This window comes from Pseudopodoces humilis, chromosome 1 (genome assembly GCF_049639895.1).
Source record: "Pseudopodoces humilis isolate 2021_Gansu_Grassland_sample_001 chromosome 1, ASM4963989v1, whole genome shotgun sequence".
NCBI classification, from domain to species: domain Eukaryota; kingdom Metazoa; phylum Chordata; class Aves; order Passeriformes; family Paridae; genus Pseudopodoces; species Pseudopodoces humilis.
In genome coordinates this window covers 74,513,317-74,531,764 of record NC_142200.1, presented here as the reverse complement: position 1 = coordinate 74,531,764, position 18,448 = coordinate 74,513,317, and the positions used below count along the sequence as shown (strand labels likewise).

The 18,448-nt window shown below is 38.8% G+C and overlaps 1 protein-coding gene across 4 annotated transcripts in view; it reads right to left on the bottom strand.

Moving 5' to 3' along the window:
- Window positions 1-18,448, bottom strand: part of TRIO (trio Rho guanine nucleotide exchange factor) — a 244,543-nt gene that overhangs the window by 4,206 nt on the left and 221,889 nt on the right. For all 4 annotated transcript variants that reach the window (XM_014261572.2, XM_005533046.3, XM_014261576.2 and 1 more), the window contains 14 exons: window positions 17,178-17,267; window positions 16,472-16,564; window positions 15,845-15,895; window positions 15,547-15,624; window positions 14,356-14,547; window positions 13,275-13,452; window positions 11,677-12,446; window positions 7,293-7,540; window positions 6,361-6,499; window positions 5,988-6,015; window positions 4,979-5,141; window positions 2,865-2,986; window positions 1,199-1,277; window positions 387-587 (listed from right to left, as the gene is read on the bottom strand). In XM_014261572.2, coding sequence (XP_014117047.1) covers window positions 387-587; window positions 1,199-1,277; window positions 2,865-2,986; window positions 4,979-5,141; window positions 5,988-6,015; window positions 6,361-6,499; window positions 7,293-7,540; window positions 11,677-12,446; window positions 13,275-13,452; window positions 14,356-14,547; window positions 15,547-15,624; window positions 15,845-15,895; window positions 16,472-16,564; window positions 17,178-17,267 — 2,432 coding nt within the window. The remainder of the gene's footprint in view (window positions 1-386; window positions 588-1,198; window positions 1,278-2,864; window positions 2,987-4,978; window positions 5,142-5,987; window positions 6,016-6,360; window positions 6,500-7,292; window positions 7,541-11,676; window positions 12,447-13,274; window positions 13,453-14,355; window positions 14,548-15,546; window positions 15,625-15,844; window positions 15,896-16,471; window positions 16,565-17,177; window positions 17,268-18,448) is intronic.

Below are 18,448 nucleotides of genomic sequence, written 5' to 3'. Positions count from 1 at the left end.
AAAAAACTTAAGAGGCTACAGACCACAGCAGTAACTGTAGCCTGCAGAGATTACAAGACAGAGGACTAGGGTATGAAGAGATTTCACATCAAGCTACCATTGATCACAACATTTCTAATTCACTTTTGTGGCCATTTGATGAAAAAATACCATTGAACCTTCAGACTAAGATAATCATCCACATGCCAATTTCATATCTCTGTTCCCTTCTAAGTATTAAAGTCAACATTTTAGTAACAGCATTAGACAACTACAGTATTTTACTTAGCTGTTTTCAAACTGCTTTGACATTTTAGAGCTCTGTATTCATAAACCACCATAAATACCCCGAGAAGTCAGGTTTACAGGTAACTTAGCATTTTACAGGTAATTTAGAGTCCACACACATTTCTAACACTAGTACGTAGCTGGTGGAGGTCTCAAAGGTATCGAGAAGGCCAATGAGCTGGGGATGCTGAAGATTCTGCATGACTCCAAGTTCATGGGTAACCTGGTCTCGCTTCATCAATTTCTTATTCACAAACTTAGTGGCTACTGCTCGCTTGGTTCCCTTCTGGTCACACTTCTTAACGACAGAAAATCTGCCCCTGGAACACACAATGAAAGAAAATAATTAACCAAGAGATTCAATAAGGACATACTTTTACTTGAAAGATATACTCCATGAGATCTAATTTTAGATCTCTAGTAAGTTACCCTTACAGAGAATGTTATGGACATGAGAATTTTCAGTGCATGCATCTACTAAAAATTGTGCCTTTAGAAACTTGACAGAGATCTGTTATATCACACTTGCAGACAACCTGTCAGAGTAATAACCAGCTTTCAAAGGTCATCATTAAGTTGGACAGCTGTATATTCTATATGACTTATTTTTCCCATTTTTAGACTTCTTCTGTCTGTTGTTTTCATTCCCTAAACAAGAAGGTTTAGGAGAACTTCACTATGGAAGCAGTGAAGGCATGCTTAAAAAAAATAAATCCCTTCATCTATGATACCACTTCCGCCTAATTGCATTCTGTTTATGCAATGCCACCTAGTCTTGGTAAAATTTTTGCTTCCTCATTTCTATTTAATTCAACAAAATTCTGGCCTTTTAGGCTCATACATTAAGTATTTATCAAGAAGAATTTAATTTTTGAAAGAGAAGTCAGTATTTTTAGATAGACAGCTTTCAAGATCAGCATACAGAACGCACCTGCCAAGCTCAGCCACTTCACTATAGTGGGAATCAAAGTTGTCTTTCCAGATTACCATGATCCCATCACTTCCAGGACCTAAACAAGCAAACAAACAAAAGGACAGTATGTCTAAGATTTAATATACTCAGATCCCTTGGCTATGAGGGGAATCACCCCATCTTATTAATCCCCATGACACACAGGGTGGCAACAGGACAAACTGGATTGTACACCAGGGCAGCCCAGCCAATGCAGTAGAACAAATTCTCTAGTGGAAACAATTCAGTTTACAGTGGGAACTGTCTGTACAGGAATGAGTAACCTTAGCAAGCTGAGGAAAATAGTAAAAAACCAGTAAAAACAGTAAAAAGAAAAGACATCTTACATTATACCTCATATTCCATAATACACTTGCCACTGGAACAAAAAGTGGCAAGGCAGTGTAGAAGCTACCTTAGAGACCAACTCTTGTTTTTCAGGAAACATTAGTATAAAGACCAAAATTTCCCTTCCAGCCTTTTTTATATATTGCAACACACTCATCCAAGGGCTTAGCTACTCTCTGTCTCGGGTCAGTGAGCAGGAAGTGCCTGAAATAATCACCGCCTCAGTATGCTGTCAGTAAGGCACTTCCTGTGGCTACCAATAGGTGGAGCTCAAAGTGGCACCACTGAATATAAACACAAAAATTTCCACACAAAAAGATGTGAAAGTCTGGTTTAAAATTCCAGGAAAACAGCAAAGCTCTTTGAAAAAAGGGAAGAAAGACTATATTTTGAACAGGTTTAGGACAACTACAGAAGTCCCCATATCAGCTGGGACACTTCATGTCTTGGGGTTTTTTATGTGAGTCAATTTGAGACAGCCATTGTGCTAATATCTATTAATTCATTTTCAACAGTGGAAAAATATATATGCCTTACAACAGGCTAAAAGACTCCGATGGCATCAATTATTATGAACTGCCCTGTAAGAAAAACTGTGACCCTGTTGTCTATATTTTCCCTATTTCTAAAAATGGAGAATTATGAACACTTAGGAGAAGAATAAGTGAATGCACGAACACACACCAAAACTTATCACTATGTCATCACACACATCAAGTAAAAATCTTTTTTCCCTTTGCTGTATGCCCCCAGAACACAGGCATTTTTTCATCTTTGCACGTTTCCTTTTCACTCCTCACAAACATTCAGGCTGCCTTGCTTCAGGTACTGAAATAGTTTAACTGTAGATCAGTGATGCAAAGACAAAGAACTAGTTGTACGCTCTCCCAAACATTGTGGCTTTACAATTCAAGAAAAGGAGAAAAATAAATTGCAAAGTAATGCTACTCTTTTCTCATCTGTACACTTTAGAAATTATGTTAGCATTGTAACATTCACCGAGACTAAATTAAATAATGCTGATGATAAAACATGATTTTATCAGTGTGTTTGAACTAGTACTGGCAAAGTGAATGCATGTTGACAGTACTGTGGAATATGTGTGTATGAACCTCTAATCAGTTACATCCTAAAACTGCATCTATTCCTGCTAAAACAGGCAATATATTACAGGTAAAAGGCTTGCTATCAGTACTCCTTTACCAAAGGGGTGCCCAGGAGCTGAGCTTTTCTTTTTACTGTTGTATGGGTACTTTGACTGTAACTAGGCTCTAGAAGAAGGAAGGGACAGGCCTACCTAAAACTCGTAGACTGGTGGAGGATGAAACCGAACCCATGTCGTTTGCAGCTATGCACGTGTAGATACCATCGTCTTCCGCAGTGACGCCAACGATTTTCAGCGACGCCTCTCCCAGGTCACTGCAAAACACAACGGCGGCTGTTAACTTTACAGTAACTTCACAGACCTTAAGCTATGAAAATCATGCAAAGTTAGGTTGATATTGTTTATGCTTCCTATTCTCCAGCCCCGATCTCTCTCTGGATGAACATTACTAACCCTGCCCTGCCATATCAGAAATGTCCACCAGAACCTGACCACTTTGTATTCATCCAGTATCTTGGAAAATCCTATAGATTACTAGAAAAACATCCTGACTGATACTCTGTCTCACCATGTCTCAGGCTCTGCTGTTAGAAAAATCAAGTGCTTTCCCTGTTTCTTCTGGCTTCCTTTACCTATTCAAGTTTTTGGAAGCCATATTAGGACAAATCTCCATCCCTGTTCTTTCTGAAAGATGAAAAGTTTTTCAGAAAAGTTCTGAAAGATAAAAGGTTTGTTTCCATCCATGACTCCCAGGAAGTGTCAGTTCATCAATCATTTGTGCTTTCAGAGCATTCACCCCTTATAAGAGAGGGCTTGCTCTTCAACACAAAAGGCACACTTCATCACAATGCTGGAGACCTCAGAATCTGAGAGAATGATGATGGAAGAAACTAGAAAGGACTTAAGTTTACTCTCTGCTCCAGGGCAGCGACAGCATTAAGCTAGGTAATACCTGAACAGAAAGACTCTGCAGGCTCTTCCTTAATCTTTCTCACTGTTCACCCTTTTTGTTTGGTGCTTTGTCTTTAAATGCCTGCTTAAATTTTCCTCTGTGAAATAAATTTGTAGCTCTATTTTGACTATCTGCCATGGACATGAACAACAGCATATTTAATTTGTAAGTCTCTCACAAATGTGAATACTTGGCAAGTCTTCCCTACACTTTTCACCTCTAGGCTCAATCCAATCCTAACATTGTGTTGTTTTTTCACAATAGTGTGTATTTTCGAGATCTTCTGTCATACTTATTGCTTTCCTTTGGATTCATCTCAGCTGCTACAAGTCATTTTACTGACTAACCCAAAACCTATTTGCAATGGTCTTCACCACACAGTTTCAGGGAGAAAAAAGAAGGTAAATTTTAGGAACATAGGAAGATGACAGCTTTCCCCAGCTCAAAGAAAATTTCAGGATTATTTCTAAAAATCTGTCAGCCACAGCCAACATTATTTACTGGATATAATTCTGTAATGAGCAACAATTAATTAAATCTAGAAAATTTAACTCTTGCACATCTCAGAACAGCCCTGGATGCAGTAGTAAAGCTGCCACACTGCCTTTGTCTTCCCATTAAAAACAAACAAAAAATCCAATGAAAAGAAAAAGCAGGAGCAGCAGGAAGTAAAGAACAGTATAAAATACCACAAAAGAGCCCTTCATTCTGAATTAAGAGTATAATTCATAAATAAGACATTTCTTCACACTGAAGTCATTAAACTACATTTCCTGTATATAAAAGGTGCTTTTTCAGAAAAAAAAAAATTTTAACCTGCAGTTTCCCATTCCAAAATAACAATTTCTCCTGGTGTTTGAGTTACCTGTTATGTTCTATCACAACAAAGCTAAAACCAGACAAAAGTGTTAATATCCACGCTTCAGCAATGAAGAGTGATGTTGTTACATCAGTAGGAAGCACAGGCTTCTTTGCAAAACACTGTAGTGTGATCTGAAAGCCACTAACAGAAATAAGGGACTAGCAGGATCTGTCACAGTGCTGGCATGTCACAACACGCTGGTCTGTTTCAAGGACAAGGTCATTGTGACAACCACAATGGCTTTTGCAATGGCTAATCAGAAAGACCACATTCATTTTATTTTGTTTTTAAAAACTGATTGTAACATTTTGTTACCCTGGCCATATAAAGAAGTTACGGAACATTTCTGGAAAATCTCAGTGGTGACATATTTCTGTCTCAGAGCAACCCTATCCTCATGCCTCAAAGCCAAACCCTGTCCTGCACCAGGGGTGCAAATGAAAAATTAAAAAACCAGTTTCAGGAGTTCCTGTTGAATGTGACACAAATTACCTGTACGAAATGCTGTGATGACCGTCATTGCTCAGTGTGTTATGATCAGGACCTTTCCAAGTAACTGAAGCCTTGGGGCGACCACAGACTTTACACCTAAGCACGATGGTCTCTCCTGTCTCACATGTTACCTCACTCAATGGAATTATAAACTCTGGGGGAACTGGAGAAAGAGAATAATGGCATTAGGTAAACTGAAGCAAATACATTTAATTTCTTCTATTCCTTGCACTTTTTTCTATTAGACGAAGTAGTACTTCAGATTCCCAAAGTGTATATATCCCCTGCCCTTGGAGCACATCCATGATTAGGCCCCTTGCTGGGGCTCTACAGAGCTAGTGAATTTTTCTCTACGTGAACTTGGAGAGAACACTACTGCTGTGCCACAGATAACCCTGAAGCCTACCATGGTGAACTAAACACCCAGTTTATGGAAGTGAGGAAAGTCTCCACTGACAAGTATCTAGGAAGTGCTCAGCTAGGCTATCTTTATATCCAGCCAATTTTGCAAAAGAGAACACAAACACTTTATCCACTGAAGCACTGTAGTGCTTTCCCTTTTCTACAAGTGAAACTCAAAAAGTTTGTTTCTGTCTATTAAGCTAAAATCTCAGTTTGGCTCCGACCCCAGTGGGCCACTATCTTTGCCCTGATCTGCCTCTGTACTGGTGAGGTCCTGAATGTTCCCTAGGGTGCAACATTAAAAATAAAGCAGCTCCAACTCCTGGCCTTGTTACTTTGCAATTTCAGCAAGGCCCCACTTCCATACAGAACACATCATATGGTCATTGTGTTTTATGTTGATTTGGACTTGTGAACAAAAAAGTGTTTCTTGCATCTTAAAAAAGAAATATGATGTATTTCATTCTGCCTTATCTAGAAAGAGCCTGTATGTGTATATATATATATATTTGTAGAAAGCACTCAGTTCTTGACATAATTCATAACTAGCAAATAATGTTTTAATCAAATTTATTGACTGAAACTTTTAAAAATTAAAGCAACTTACCATCATAAATGTAATTGGGGTTGAGAAGCTGGAAAGAAGAAATTAAACAATTAATGTCCTGATAGTTTTATAATAACTTAGAATGGTAGAAAACCAAGCACAGAGATATGGCAAAGCTAGCCATACCCAGAAAATCCTAGAAACATCTGAATACCACAATTTCTGCAGCACTTTACTCTTTTTGCAGTATCTTTTTTTTTTTGTATGATGCTTTCAGGTTTGAAGGTTATAACTTCCTGCTTTCAAATTTGGCCAAAACTGTCCACTAAGGTCACTGCTGCCTTTGATTCCTTTCTGTGAAGTTTTGACAGAAGCTACTTCTGAAGAAATCCCAAACCAAGTTCTTTTGGAAACTACGTCTTTGAACACTTACTTTTACAGAAACCTTGTTGGCAAGTCCTTCTCGGGATTTACGATAACCATTTTCTAGCTTGCCTTCCCTTTTGCCGTCTTTATCTTTTTTCTCAGATTTCTTCCTTAATCGGAGTGCTGTGTGCCAAGACGTTGACTTCCTGAACACAGAACATGAAACTCTGATCAATTCTTTTCAACTCCCTGTTATGCCCTATACTATCTAGTTTCATGTGGCATTGGAAAAGTATGCCAAAATGTTATTTCTATGTATTACAATGTAGTAAAAAAAAATACATTAAGTATTCCATAAGGGATGCCACCCTTGAACTTTGAACAAGCTAGTAATGTAGTCTAAAGTTCAGTATTCCTTGAAGTCACTGCACAAATGGTAAACTTTCTATATGAAAATGTGAACTGTCAATCAAACTACACAACACCTGGTATGAAACCCATACCAAATGCAGTCTTACAAATGCTTTACACAAAATTCAAACTTTGATATAATTTCTTCCATTGCAGATATGAGAGAGTTGTTCCTAGCATACTGCAATTTTTAGTAGGTTTGTGGCTTAAAACAGATGTCTAGGAACTCTGAAATCTTTTAGTTCAACAAATGTTCCCTGTTTTCGTAGACAAAGGTGTCTAGACTGGTAACTCATTCTATTAAGTAAAAAAGTTAAAGGAAATTATTTCTGCTCTTAGATAAGGCATTATTTTCCCAGAAGATTAAGTTACTGTAACTTTTTATTAAATAGTATGTGCTTCTGGGATCTTTCTTACTAGCTTGTATATTTGACATTTGCTAAGGGAGGTCTCCAGTACTCCTTCGGCTTGTTGTTCATTTATTTCTCCATGATCACATCAACTTTTGGCCTTGAAGGTTCAAAGCCTTCTCTATATTGGAAGTTTCCTTCCTTCCTTCTTCCCCTTCTATGCACACCAGGTACTCACTTGATGGTTCCATCAGGGTTGTCAATGATGATTGCACTGGTATGCCCTAAGACATAGCCGGGAATCCAGCCCTCGGCTGCGGGGCACTGATCGGTGGCGGCTCTGAACACCAAAAACATGTTCTGTTGGTTGCTGGCTAGAATCTGCACGACCTCTCCTTGGTAGACATTTATCTCATCCTCCTTCACTGCCGTGTAATCGTGTGTCACCAGCATGGTGGAGATATTGCTACTGCTGCTACTTTCACTCTGCAAGCGTCCATCATAAGCAGAGAGCAGGGGGAAAAAAAGAAAATAAAGTTTAAAACTCATTAAGAAAAGAGTTCTACATTACCTTCCTAATCCACTTGGCTTAAATTGTACTCAAAGAAAAGAGCAATGTTTTCTTGTTTAAAGCTGCTTGTGTCTGTTTATCTTGTGAATTAGTCTGATATTTGAACATCTTCATGTACTGCTGCTGCACAAATTTATTCCCAATACTGTCACTCAATATAATTTCCTTTAACTAGGAGTCAGTTTATTAATAAATTTGAACTTGTCTTCCTTTCAAGCTCAGACACTGAGCCTTGCATCTTCATCAGGCATCAAAACTACAGTATAAGCACACCTTTTCACGGTCTTGGAAGTTCAGTTGCAAAATCATAGCCATTAACTCATAATCACTGGAAACTCAGACAATGAAAAATACATGTAGTCTTTCCTAGCACTACCTGTCAGATCTCAGACACTGGCCTTCTGCATAGAAAACATGACAAGCTACAAAAGAACAAAACAGGGTTTTGACAGCATCTCCCAAAACGACAAGACTTCTCTCTGGTTGCATCTTTATGATCAGGATTATTTCTTTAAATGCAGAGGATGAAGTAAATTACTGAAATAAGAAATTATTAATTTGACAGTCAAAATACACCCACTAAACTGTAAGAATCCCTTCTAATTGATTAGTGACTAAGATAGATGAGCGTTGCTCCCTGTTCCTCGTACACTCTCAACTACTGTTCATGATCTTGCTCATTTCCCCAGCAAGCATTTGTGGAAAGCTAATGATAGCTGAGAAGATGCACATTCAAAATCATATTACTTTCTGAACAAAATGCCTTCTCCTGACCACGAACCTAATGGAAATCATTATTTTTCAAAAGTAAGACTTACTGTGTCCATTTGCATCTGTTCCTTATATGAGGTTTAATGAATAGAAGTGTAAAATCTATTATCAGATTACACAACCTACTCCCTCAGTAATTATTCCTTTCATGAAACAAGTTAAAAACAAAGTGAATGGCCTATTAATGATGTGGCATGAAGTGTGTGTGTGCCTGTCTTTTGTCTCTGTTCTTACTTCAAACTGTTTCAGGTCACTCAGTGCCAAGGAGTTCAGCTCACTGTGCCTTGGTAGAAGCTGAGCTGAAGGAGGAAATGAGTACCCATGTCCTGGTAGTCCTATTGCTTATAGAGCAGAACTACATTAGTACCACTCATATGCTAGCAGCCAGTGGAAAGCTTGGAACACAGGATTAAAACATCTTTTTTTTTCTCTCAAAACTGTCAATTATTTCTCAAATATTGAGGAGATGCAGTGGGGGTCAGTTGACAGCATGGTGCATTGGGAGCCCAGAACACTGCGTTCTCTTGCAATCTGCTAAAGGCCTTGAACTAGTCATTCCATCTCTCTGTGCCTGTGCTTCTCTGAAGACTCTGGCTGAGAAACTAAGACATTTGGAATGGAACTGTCTCAGAGTACTAATTCATAGCATGTTTAACACCCTGATGGTTGAAGTGCCAGTGACTGTACATTTTATTCTAGCTGGACTGTTATATTCAACTGAATGACTCAAATCTTCTTTTTGCCATATTAAAATGATGAAGCATATGCTACTCAGGGAGAAAGATCTCATTGTGGATTGTTACTCCACTAAAGGACATTAATTTCAGATGCTGTATTTCCAGTGGGAGAACTTTTTTTTTTTTTTTTTTTTTGTGTTTAGAGGATGGCCTGCATGGCCTTTTGTATTAATAAGTCCTTTCTATGATTCAGACAAATTGGGAACAGCTGAACCAAAGAAATTAAGTCTCATTTTCAATAATCACTTAAATTAGGATGACAACTTGCTACATTCTTTTACCTAGAGGAAAACCAACTCTATCAGAAAAAGCAGCTTTTGTTGACTCCTTTTAAGACTTAGAATGGAAGATGAAGGGAAGGTGCAATATCAACTTAAGCCTCAAACCTTGCCCCACACACTATTCCATAACATACTGTCTCTTAGTATGCAGCAGAATTTGTGTAACTGCAAGACTGACCTTTCTATAACATAACATTTCTTTCTGACATTTAAGTCTTGAAGGATCATAATAAACTCTGAACATTTCTTATGTTCAACAAGGACAGTTAAATCTGTTAAATAAACAGCTGTCTGGTAACTACTAAGTGACAAATGTTCTTGAGAATGTGTTTATACCAGAACTCATTCTCACCATGGAAAGATAGCCTTTCCCTCTGCCTTCCAAGGAAGTAATTATTCTTGCACAGTAATGTTTTCTTACTGAAAGTACTTCTGATTGTCACTGACCTCAACTATGGGATTAGAGAAGGATCGACAAACAAAATGTAAAAAATTCCTCCCATATTTCTCAACTAGCAAAACTGACTCCTTTTTCTTCTTAGAAGTAATTTTTCCTTAAGTAATCGACCACAGCCATATGTGCACGTGAATATAAATACACAAATGGTTATATTAAAATAAACCTTCACAACCCATTTTCTCCAACTTATTCCATGTGGTGTGAAATCCTGCTGCTTGGTCTAGAAATGAGGTTATAAATGAGGTCTTATGGCCCATTTCAGATTTCAGTTACCAAATAAAAGAGTTATATAGCTGAGAACATATAGCTGTGATGCAGACGGCATGCGTTCCAACATTACGTTTCACAGTGAAATAAAAACAAGCAACGGTGTCTTTGCTGAGATAGTATCAAAATCCAAATGTTTTGAAAACTCAGTGCCATCTCATCTTTCTCTTTTTTTAATGTCACAACCTCAATTATTATTGTCCCAGTATCACCATCTTCATTCACATACCATGCAGTAAATGGAAAATACTCAAATTTCCCCAGATTTTGCATTACATTACATCACATCACATTTTGCTAGACTGAAGATAAACACAAGACAGAGCTAAACCAAGTAAAAAGCTGATGGAAGATCAGGATGAAAATACAAAACATGCAAAGCATAATTTCTTCTCTTCTGAAGCTATTATAAAAGTAAGTATAAGAACTGAGAAGTCAAGAAAGCTTTGTGTGTTAAACAGTTCTATAAAGAAATGCATGCATTTAAAAAAGGTCCAGCCAGTTAGGCGATTTGCAAAACTCATATTGCATATCATTTGTGAGAGAGTGGAAAAACAAACATTCATAAACACAATGCTTAGTGAAGAGAAAAATCAAACATGAGTTTAAAAGGAAAGGCACCATAACCTGCCTACCACATCCATGGCAAATGCCTCAACATTTTTTGCTTTATATTTGCACATGCCCCCATGAATGCTGTTGCTTTCCTGGTGGGTGTATTAGAGAGAACGTAGATTCTGTTGATGGCCCAGATTTCTGCACACACACACCAAGTGCACACTAAGAGGTTGAATCTCCAGAAACCCAAAACCGGTTCTTCTTACAAAGGACAAAAGACAAGTAGAGCGGGTAATTGTTTTGGTTGTAGTAGAAGTAGGATTATTGTTGCTAGGTTTTGTTGGCCTATTTTGAGTGGATTGCAGAAAGCTTCCTTGATCAAACACAGGATTTAAAAAGAGATTGATGTACAACAAATAAGGCTGAGAGTGGGAAAAAATAAATTAATAAAAAAATAAAAATCAAGCAGCCCAGGGAACGTAGATGTCTCCACGAAGTTAAAACTCAACAGGACAATGGTGGCAAATTTGTGCGTGGAAAGGAAAAAAGGCCCAAGGCAATCTGCCAAAATCCTGAAGTCAGATTTCAGTGCTGGTGCAATGCATACCCCAAGGTGCTCTGGCTGCCACACTTCAGCATGTTAATTATGTGCCTTCAAATTAGAGACGAAAGAAGCAAGGACAGCAAGTTAGTAGGTATCAGCCCTGTGATCTATATTTTCAGCAGAGGCAGAAATCGCATCTAATGTTAGCAGTTGCTTTTGTGTCTGTATACATAGCCATGTTCCACATGTATACACACACACAGGTAGACACTCTTGGTTTTTTAATGTGCAGAATATATCGGAACAGTTGATTATTTCAGAGCAGTACAGCACCGGAGAGCCAGAAGTTAGTACGGAAAATTATGGCAACGCACAGAAGGGGAGCATGGAAAGTTTTAGAAGAGCTCGCAGGACAGAGGTGCTCCGCTCTTACCCCATTACTCTGAGTGGAGTGAACTGACTGCTCGCTGGTCGAGGAGCATGTGCTCATGCGATCTGTGTCCTTGCTGTGTGAAGAGTGGCGGTGGACCTGCCGCTGGAGGGAGTCACTGTCCCCAGGGAAAGTGAAGGAGCCAGGGCGGCTGGCAGGGGATGCTGGGATGGAGCTCCAAAAGGAGCCCTTCTGCAGGGGGCTGCTGGGTGGAAAGGTTTCCTTGCCAAAAGGAGAAGGGAAAGTCGTAGACAGAGGAGAGTTCATTGGAGAGATGGCTCCTGGCCTTGGCTTCCCAAGCGTCAGTGATCCTATGCTGTTTCTTGTTCGACTGTCCTCTGAGATTCCACGTGAGTCTTTCTGGACTCCATCAGCTGAGCCAGAAATGTTTCCTGCTGTCTTCCTGGGACTTTCAATAACTTTCATCTTGGGAATCTGTTCAGCTTCTCTCTGAGGACCATCCGGCTCTGCACTGGGAGGGTGCCTGTCTGACTGTGTCAGGCCAGTTTCTAATGGGGTGTTGTAGTGTGGCAGGGAGTGATTGTGAATGGACATACCTGACATCTTGTCTGCCTCTGCTTGGGCCGAGGCTGCAGAGGAGACCAGGACTGGGGAATGGTGTCTGACAGGCTGGGGGATCCGGGATGGCCGGCTACGGCTGGAGCTGGGGATGCCACTACAGCTGCTGGGGCCACTGCTGTTACCGCTGCTGCTCCCGCCGCCGCCTCCACCACTGCTGTGGTTCCTCTGGTACTCGATCGGGGACGTCAAGGCTGCAGTGGGGGCGAGGGGGGAGGCAGTCAGGGGAAAGGGGGCAGGAAAGGGAACAGGAACAGTTTAAAACAGACATGTCTATCGGCAAAAAGGGGAGTGCTGTTCAAATAAATTTCCTTAGCAGTGGAAAGGCGCCACAGACTTCAAGTCACTTTTCTGTATCTAACCTTCATGACCTGCTGTATCTACCTATATTAAAGATTAAAATCTGAAACTAAGAAGAAATGTTTTCTTCTAGGATCACACTGTCAGTCAGCAGCCAAGTTGTGAAAAATAGGTGTGACTCCACATTCTCTGCTTGTTGTTACACACTACAACTGTTTAAAAAAATCTAGGTTGGGACAATAACTGATTTGATATAAAAATAGAAAAAGAACTTTCTAGCGTCACAGCAGACAACACCACCTTCTATTTTTCTCCTGCAGAATCTCAATGTTGTCGCTACAGTAAGATGTGACAACAATGCCCAGCAAAATAATAGAAGCAAACCATATTCTGAATAGATGCTAATTTCACTTGGGTTTAGCCTTTAAAGGCTTGCAGTTGCTTAAAAGGGGTACACAAGCTCTCAACGGATGGCACCTATCTTGATTCACTCCTACAAAACATTTGGAAAATTTCACCAAGAGAACACCATGTAAATTCAGACTACCACTCTTAAATAAATGCAAGCATCTGTTCTGAAGCAGAAATGCGGCACATATCCCCCCAACTGTTCTGTATTAGCTCAGGAAAAAGGCAACTTGCAAAACATTTCAAAGCCAAGAGAAAAGAGATGAGAGAAAAGTCATCCAATTACAAACTTTCAGTAAAAGAAAATAATTTACCATTTAAAAAGTTGCGCTGGTTTTCCAAAATTTGGTTAATTTCATGGATCCATAACTGGCGGACTCCTGGACTGGCAGAATGCAAAACAAAGGTCTCCGTGACATCACCCGTTCTTGATGTTAGTGCAAATTTACATGGATCGCTGTCCACATTTTCCTCCAGGGAAAGGCAACTCACCTTCATGAAAAAAAATCACGTATATTTTATGGGAAACATACCTTTAAAATCTCTTTATTAGGAGTTTAGAGTCAGATCTTCAAATGATAACCACTCGTTCCTTTAGTAAAATAATACCATAAAATGAAGTTACTTAATTCCAGTAAACTAAGAATTAGTGCACAGCTTACTGACACACTGTGTCTGAACAATCTCCAGCAGGTCAGCATGGCCCAATGTTCTCCATCCCTCACTTTCCTTACAGATTAGTTAAAATGCTCAGCCTGCTATGGAGCTCCTTCTACCACTGCCCCTGACCAAAGGCTTCAGCTGCACATACAGCAATGCCTTGGACCTGGTCTGCTCAGCCAGAGCTATAAAGAGCAGGTTCAGGTGGCAGGCAGAGCACCAAGGTGAATTAGGGGAAGCAGGGTCCACCCAAAACACTTCATGAGGGCTGCTGAGCCCTAATATTATCAGGACTTTTCAGGAAAAGCTTGAAGTGGGGAAACACTTTTTTTATTTCAGGAAGAGCTGACATATCTATGGTCACACAAATGTTATCTACATATTTGGGTATTGGAAAGGATACAAAAAGAGTTTTTATCTCTACTTACAATGTGGTACACTTACAGCACAGAGCTGAAAACTAAACTTTGTGAATAACTTGTCCAGCACTTTGTGCCAGAGCACCTGCTTTGATATGCTTCACGCAGGAAGCATCAGAGTACTGGGATCCAAAGATCTCCACATAACATCGGAGTGAGAACAAATTTGGTAGGAAGTGATTCCAGGAAATGACTTGTACCTTACTGCGCTCTATGATTGCACATCTAGATGTCACTAGTGACTGACCACAGAATGAGAAACTGTTACCTTAGCAGAGTTTTTGCAGGAGACACAAGACTCACACACAACAGTTACCTTGATACTGTTTTTAAACAAGAATCCGGGCATGGAGAAACCTTTCTTTTTATCTAGCAGCTCACTGAAAATGACAATCTGCTCAAACAGGAAGACCCGTCTCTCCTTGCAGCGTGGCAGAAGTCCCGCATCCTGGTCTGTAACCAAGAATGTGTCCTGGAGCAGGAGCTTACCCTGGGCTACAATTTTACCCTAAATACAGAAGCAAGAAAAAACACATTTAGTGAAGTTCTTTGTTTCTTTCCCCAATCAACCTTTTTGAGCACACATTCATGACAAATAGGTTTGTGTATTTCCCACCTTCCAACTGTCATTGACCATTATATATTCACTTCTTCTCTTATACATAAGATATTCTTGTGCTCTTTCTCAAAAAAAAAAAAATCAAAGAAACAACAAACAAACAAAAAACCCAACCAACCAACCAACAAAACCAAGCAAAAACCAAACCAAACCAAACCAACAAAAAGTCATAAAAAACCAAACAAACCAAGAAAGAAACAAACAAAAAAAAACAAAAAAAAAAAACCCCAAAACAAAACAAGCCAGACCAAGCCCCAAAAATCCACTCCACCCTTTTCAATTCATACTGCACTTTGAGGCTTGGAACACTAAGGTTTTCATTCCTCTATTCTGAATAATTCCAACAGTTACTCATATATTCTCCCAGGGTGCTGAGTAGCGGTAGAATTCAGGTTCATGTCTGCATCACAGAATACAAAGAGCTTTGCAAGTAGAACGTATGACTCTGGCCTGACTGTTGCATCCTGCTTCAGTAGCCAATTTCCATCTCTTCTAGACTTAGCAAGTCAAGAAAGGCTACAGTTGCCTCAAGTACACGATTGACCTTAGTGACTCCTCCTTTGTCTACACTACTCAAGTCAGGTCTGCTCACCTGCTGATAAACTGATTATTTCACTATTTTGCAAGCCTTTAGCCAACAAGAGAAGAGTAGGAAGAATAGCCCTTTCTTGATTTTGCAGAAGAGTTTACCTAGTTTGACTGACATAGCAGGTATTGTTTCCCAGGAAAAAGTCCTTGGCAGGGCTAAGACTTGATTTTTCATTTACTGCTTTTTGCACCAGCTAACCAGATAGTGAACAAACACTGTACACATTTCTCCCCACATTATTAATGGTTAATTTCTAGAGAACGTGACAAAATCTCTAAGCAAAACTCCAGCCAACTTACATCAAATCCTTGCAGGCGGCCAACATTCATCATGTCATTACACCGTTTTGGTACTATACACATGACCTCTACAGCTTTCTGTTCAAGACAAATAAAAAGTCAAAACTTTATTTTCCAAATGAGTTAGCAGCATAAAATTTTGTTTCATTTTATATGGTTGCTTTAGAACAGAAATGCAAGAAGTAAACTCTTATAATCACTTTCTCAGGAAGATCAGAAAAGGAAAGTGACTCTGCCAAAACAAGAAAAGTTCAGAGTTAAAAGAATTCGTATCACTAAGAGAAAATCTCTTAAGTACCTCTAGTTCTGTTGTGTCAAGATTAGCTTTTTTAGAATACTTGAGGAAGTCCTGAAAAAGAAAAAAATCAAGTAATATTTCTTTTCTCATTAATAATCAATGAAAAATCTTAGAAAATGTGAATTTGATAACCTTCATCAGACTATGATAGACTGCAGAAGACAACCATTTGAATTTAGCTCATACAAACAAAACATATGCTAAGGCAATGACCTCTGTGCTATACAGGGTTGCTCTTCAGTAAACACTTAGGTGATATTAAAATGATCACAGGTGTAGCTGGAGAAGCTGTGATGAGTCCCAACAACTTCTATCATGTTTACATCTGAAAACAGTTGGGAATTCCTTCTCCCATTTCTATGGCACAAATTTTAAACATTTCTATTCTAAACATTTGGTCTTTAGCTACTAAAAGAAAAAGCAAATCTCTGCCCAAGCCATCTTCTGTAATTTTTATAACTATCTGAATGTGCTCAGAAAATAATCATATGGCATTGCTTACAAATCTGGGTTCTGTAAGGGAAAGGGGTGGAAAAACAACAGCATTAATTAAAAAAGAAAACCTATCTGTTAACACATCTATAACATATCTATTAACATAACTCATTCATCTCAACATCACTTTACCTTCAGTAACAGCTGGTATTTCATAATTCGCTGAACAGGTTTTATTAGCAAGTCCGTGAGCTGAAGTCTGTGGCCCAGGCGCTGCTTTAGATCCTGAGAGTTGTGACACAAACATTTTTGTTTGTTCAGTTAGAAAGATCTTTGTTTTGAGTTAGAAACACAGTATACATATCAGTATATAGAGATAAATATATATATAAACAAGGATATATCAGTATTAATTGTCATCACACCAGAAAGTGGCAAAAGTCAAAAAAATAATCTAATCTTAGTTAGCAAAAACTGTAGTCCTTCCCCTTATTACCCTTCCTCCCAAGGTATTCCCTTCTGCAAGCATCTTTCATCTCTTTCTTGACAAGGCTTTAGAGTGAAATGCATTTTTTCAGTCACAGGTTCTATACAGCCTATTTCCAGCAGTGGTCTCTGTTTATCCAGAACTGTCATTCTATATAAAATGCACTGGTAACTTAGCCTGGCGTAAGGCTAGTAAGGGTAAGACTCTACTGGTTAATTAATATCTTATGCCTAACCTTTAGCTTTCATCACCAGGAATCTGTATCAGATTTGAGAAATCAGAACAGAAATGTGTTGAAGAAATTGTAATTTAAAACATTAACAACAGTATGTGCTGCATATTTTTTGGCTTTTTTTCTGGTTTGATCAACAGATTTGATAATACTTAGCCTCACATATCTCACAAACTTACCTCAAAAAATGTATCAATGTATTCTGAGACAATGTGCTCAGACTTTGGTTTGTTTTGGCAGTAAACTATGTACATGTGCAACCTTCTCTCCTAGAGGAACAAAGATACAGAACGATCCATCATTATCAAGAAAAAAAACATGCCAGATTGAAATTGAGTATTATTTTAAGAAGTACAGCAGTTCCAGTGTATGAACTAAAAAAGACCCCTTTAGGGAAAAAAAAGCAGTTACATATACAGAAATTACAGATCTGAAAACAATTTCTTTGGGAACATAATTATGATTTAGAAAGACAACACAAGTGAAAAAAATTCCCACAGCTATAAATCCTTCTGAATGACAGATGTTCAGAGATGCTCAGCAGGTCCCCACAATAAAGTTAAGCATGGAAATGGTTATATTTTGCTTTTACCAAGAGCCATGGAAGGTTTGACAAGATGACCCCACAGTGATCCCTTCCAACCTTGACCATTCCATGATTCTGTAATGAAGCCTTTGAAGTATAGTATTTTTTATTCTATTTTAATAATCTGATGATGATGATTATTGTTACCTCCTCCTGTTTACATGTACAGAATAGTTAGGGGAAAACTTTCATGTCTTTTATTTAGTATTGGCTGTCCTACTGCAGTTTGGGTGGGGATGTAGGTGATAAAGCCTGGAAATGGAGGCATTAGCATTTTTTAACTCTGATTTTTTATCTTGTGGCATGTGCTTTTAACACCAAAGCAACAGAAAAAGAGAGAGGAAGTAACTTCTGCCTTTAACATTTATTCTTGATTACTGACATTGCTGGTCAAGAAGTACAGACACACCTACTCAAAAATCTTTCCTATCACTTTGCTAGGATTTGTTTGCACTTAGGGGCTTTGCTTCCCAGAGACTTACAGAGTACTGACCAGTAAAGATAAATGGTAAGAAAGAAATGAAAAAATAAGATGGAGATTGGAAAGGACACAGGACACAGATTAAGAACAGGAACTGAATCATTGTGTTCTAGCTGATAGGGTTTTGCTAGAGGATGCTGTAATAGCATCACAGCTTGCCTTTCCATCTGGAGTGGTAAAGGTGCCTTTCAAAGACAACTTAATTACAAATAATACCAGGAGACAGTAAAACAACAATCAGAAACAGAGAGAGCTACTTCCTACAGGTTTCCCACTTTGCCAGTGACAAATTCTCAGAAGGGGAAAGGATACAAAACTAGAACACGCTCAAACTGGAAGAAGAATGAGCCTCTTTCCTATTTGTATTTCTTATATTCCATGCT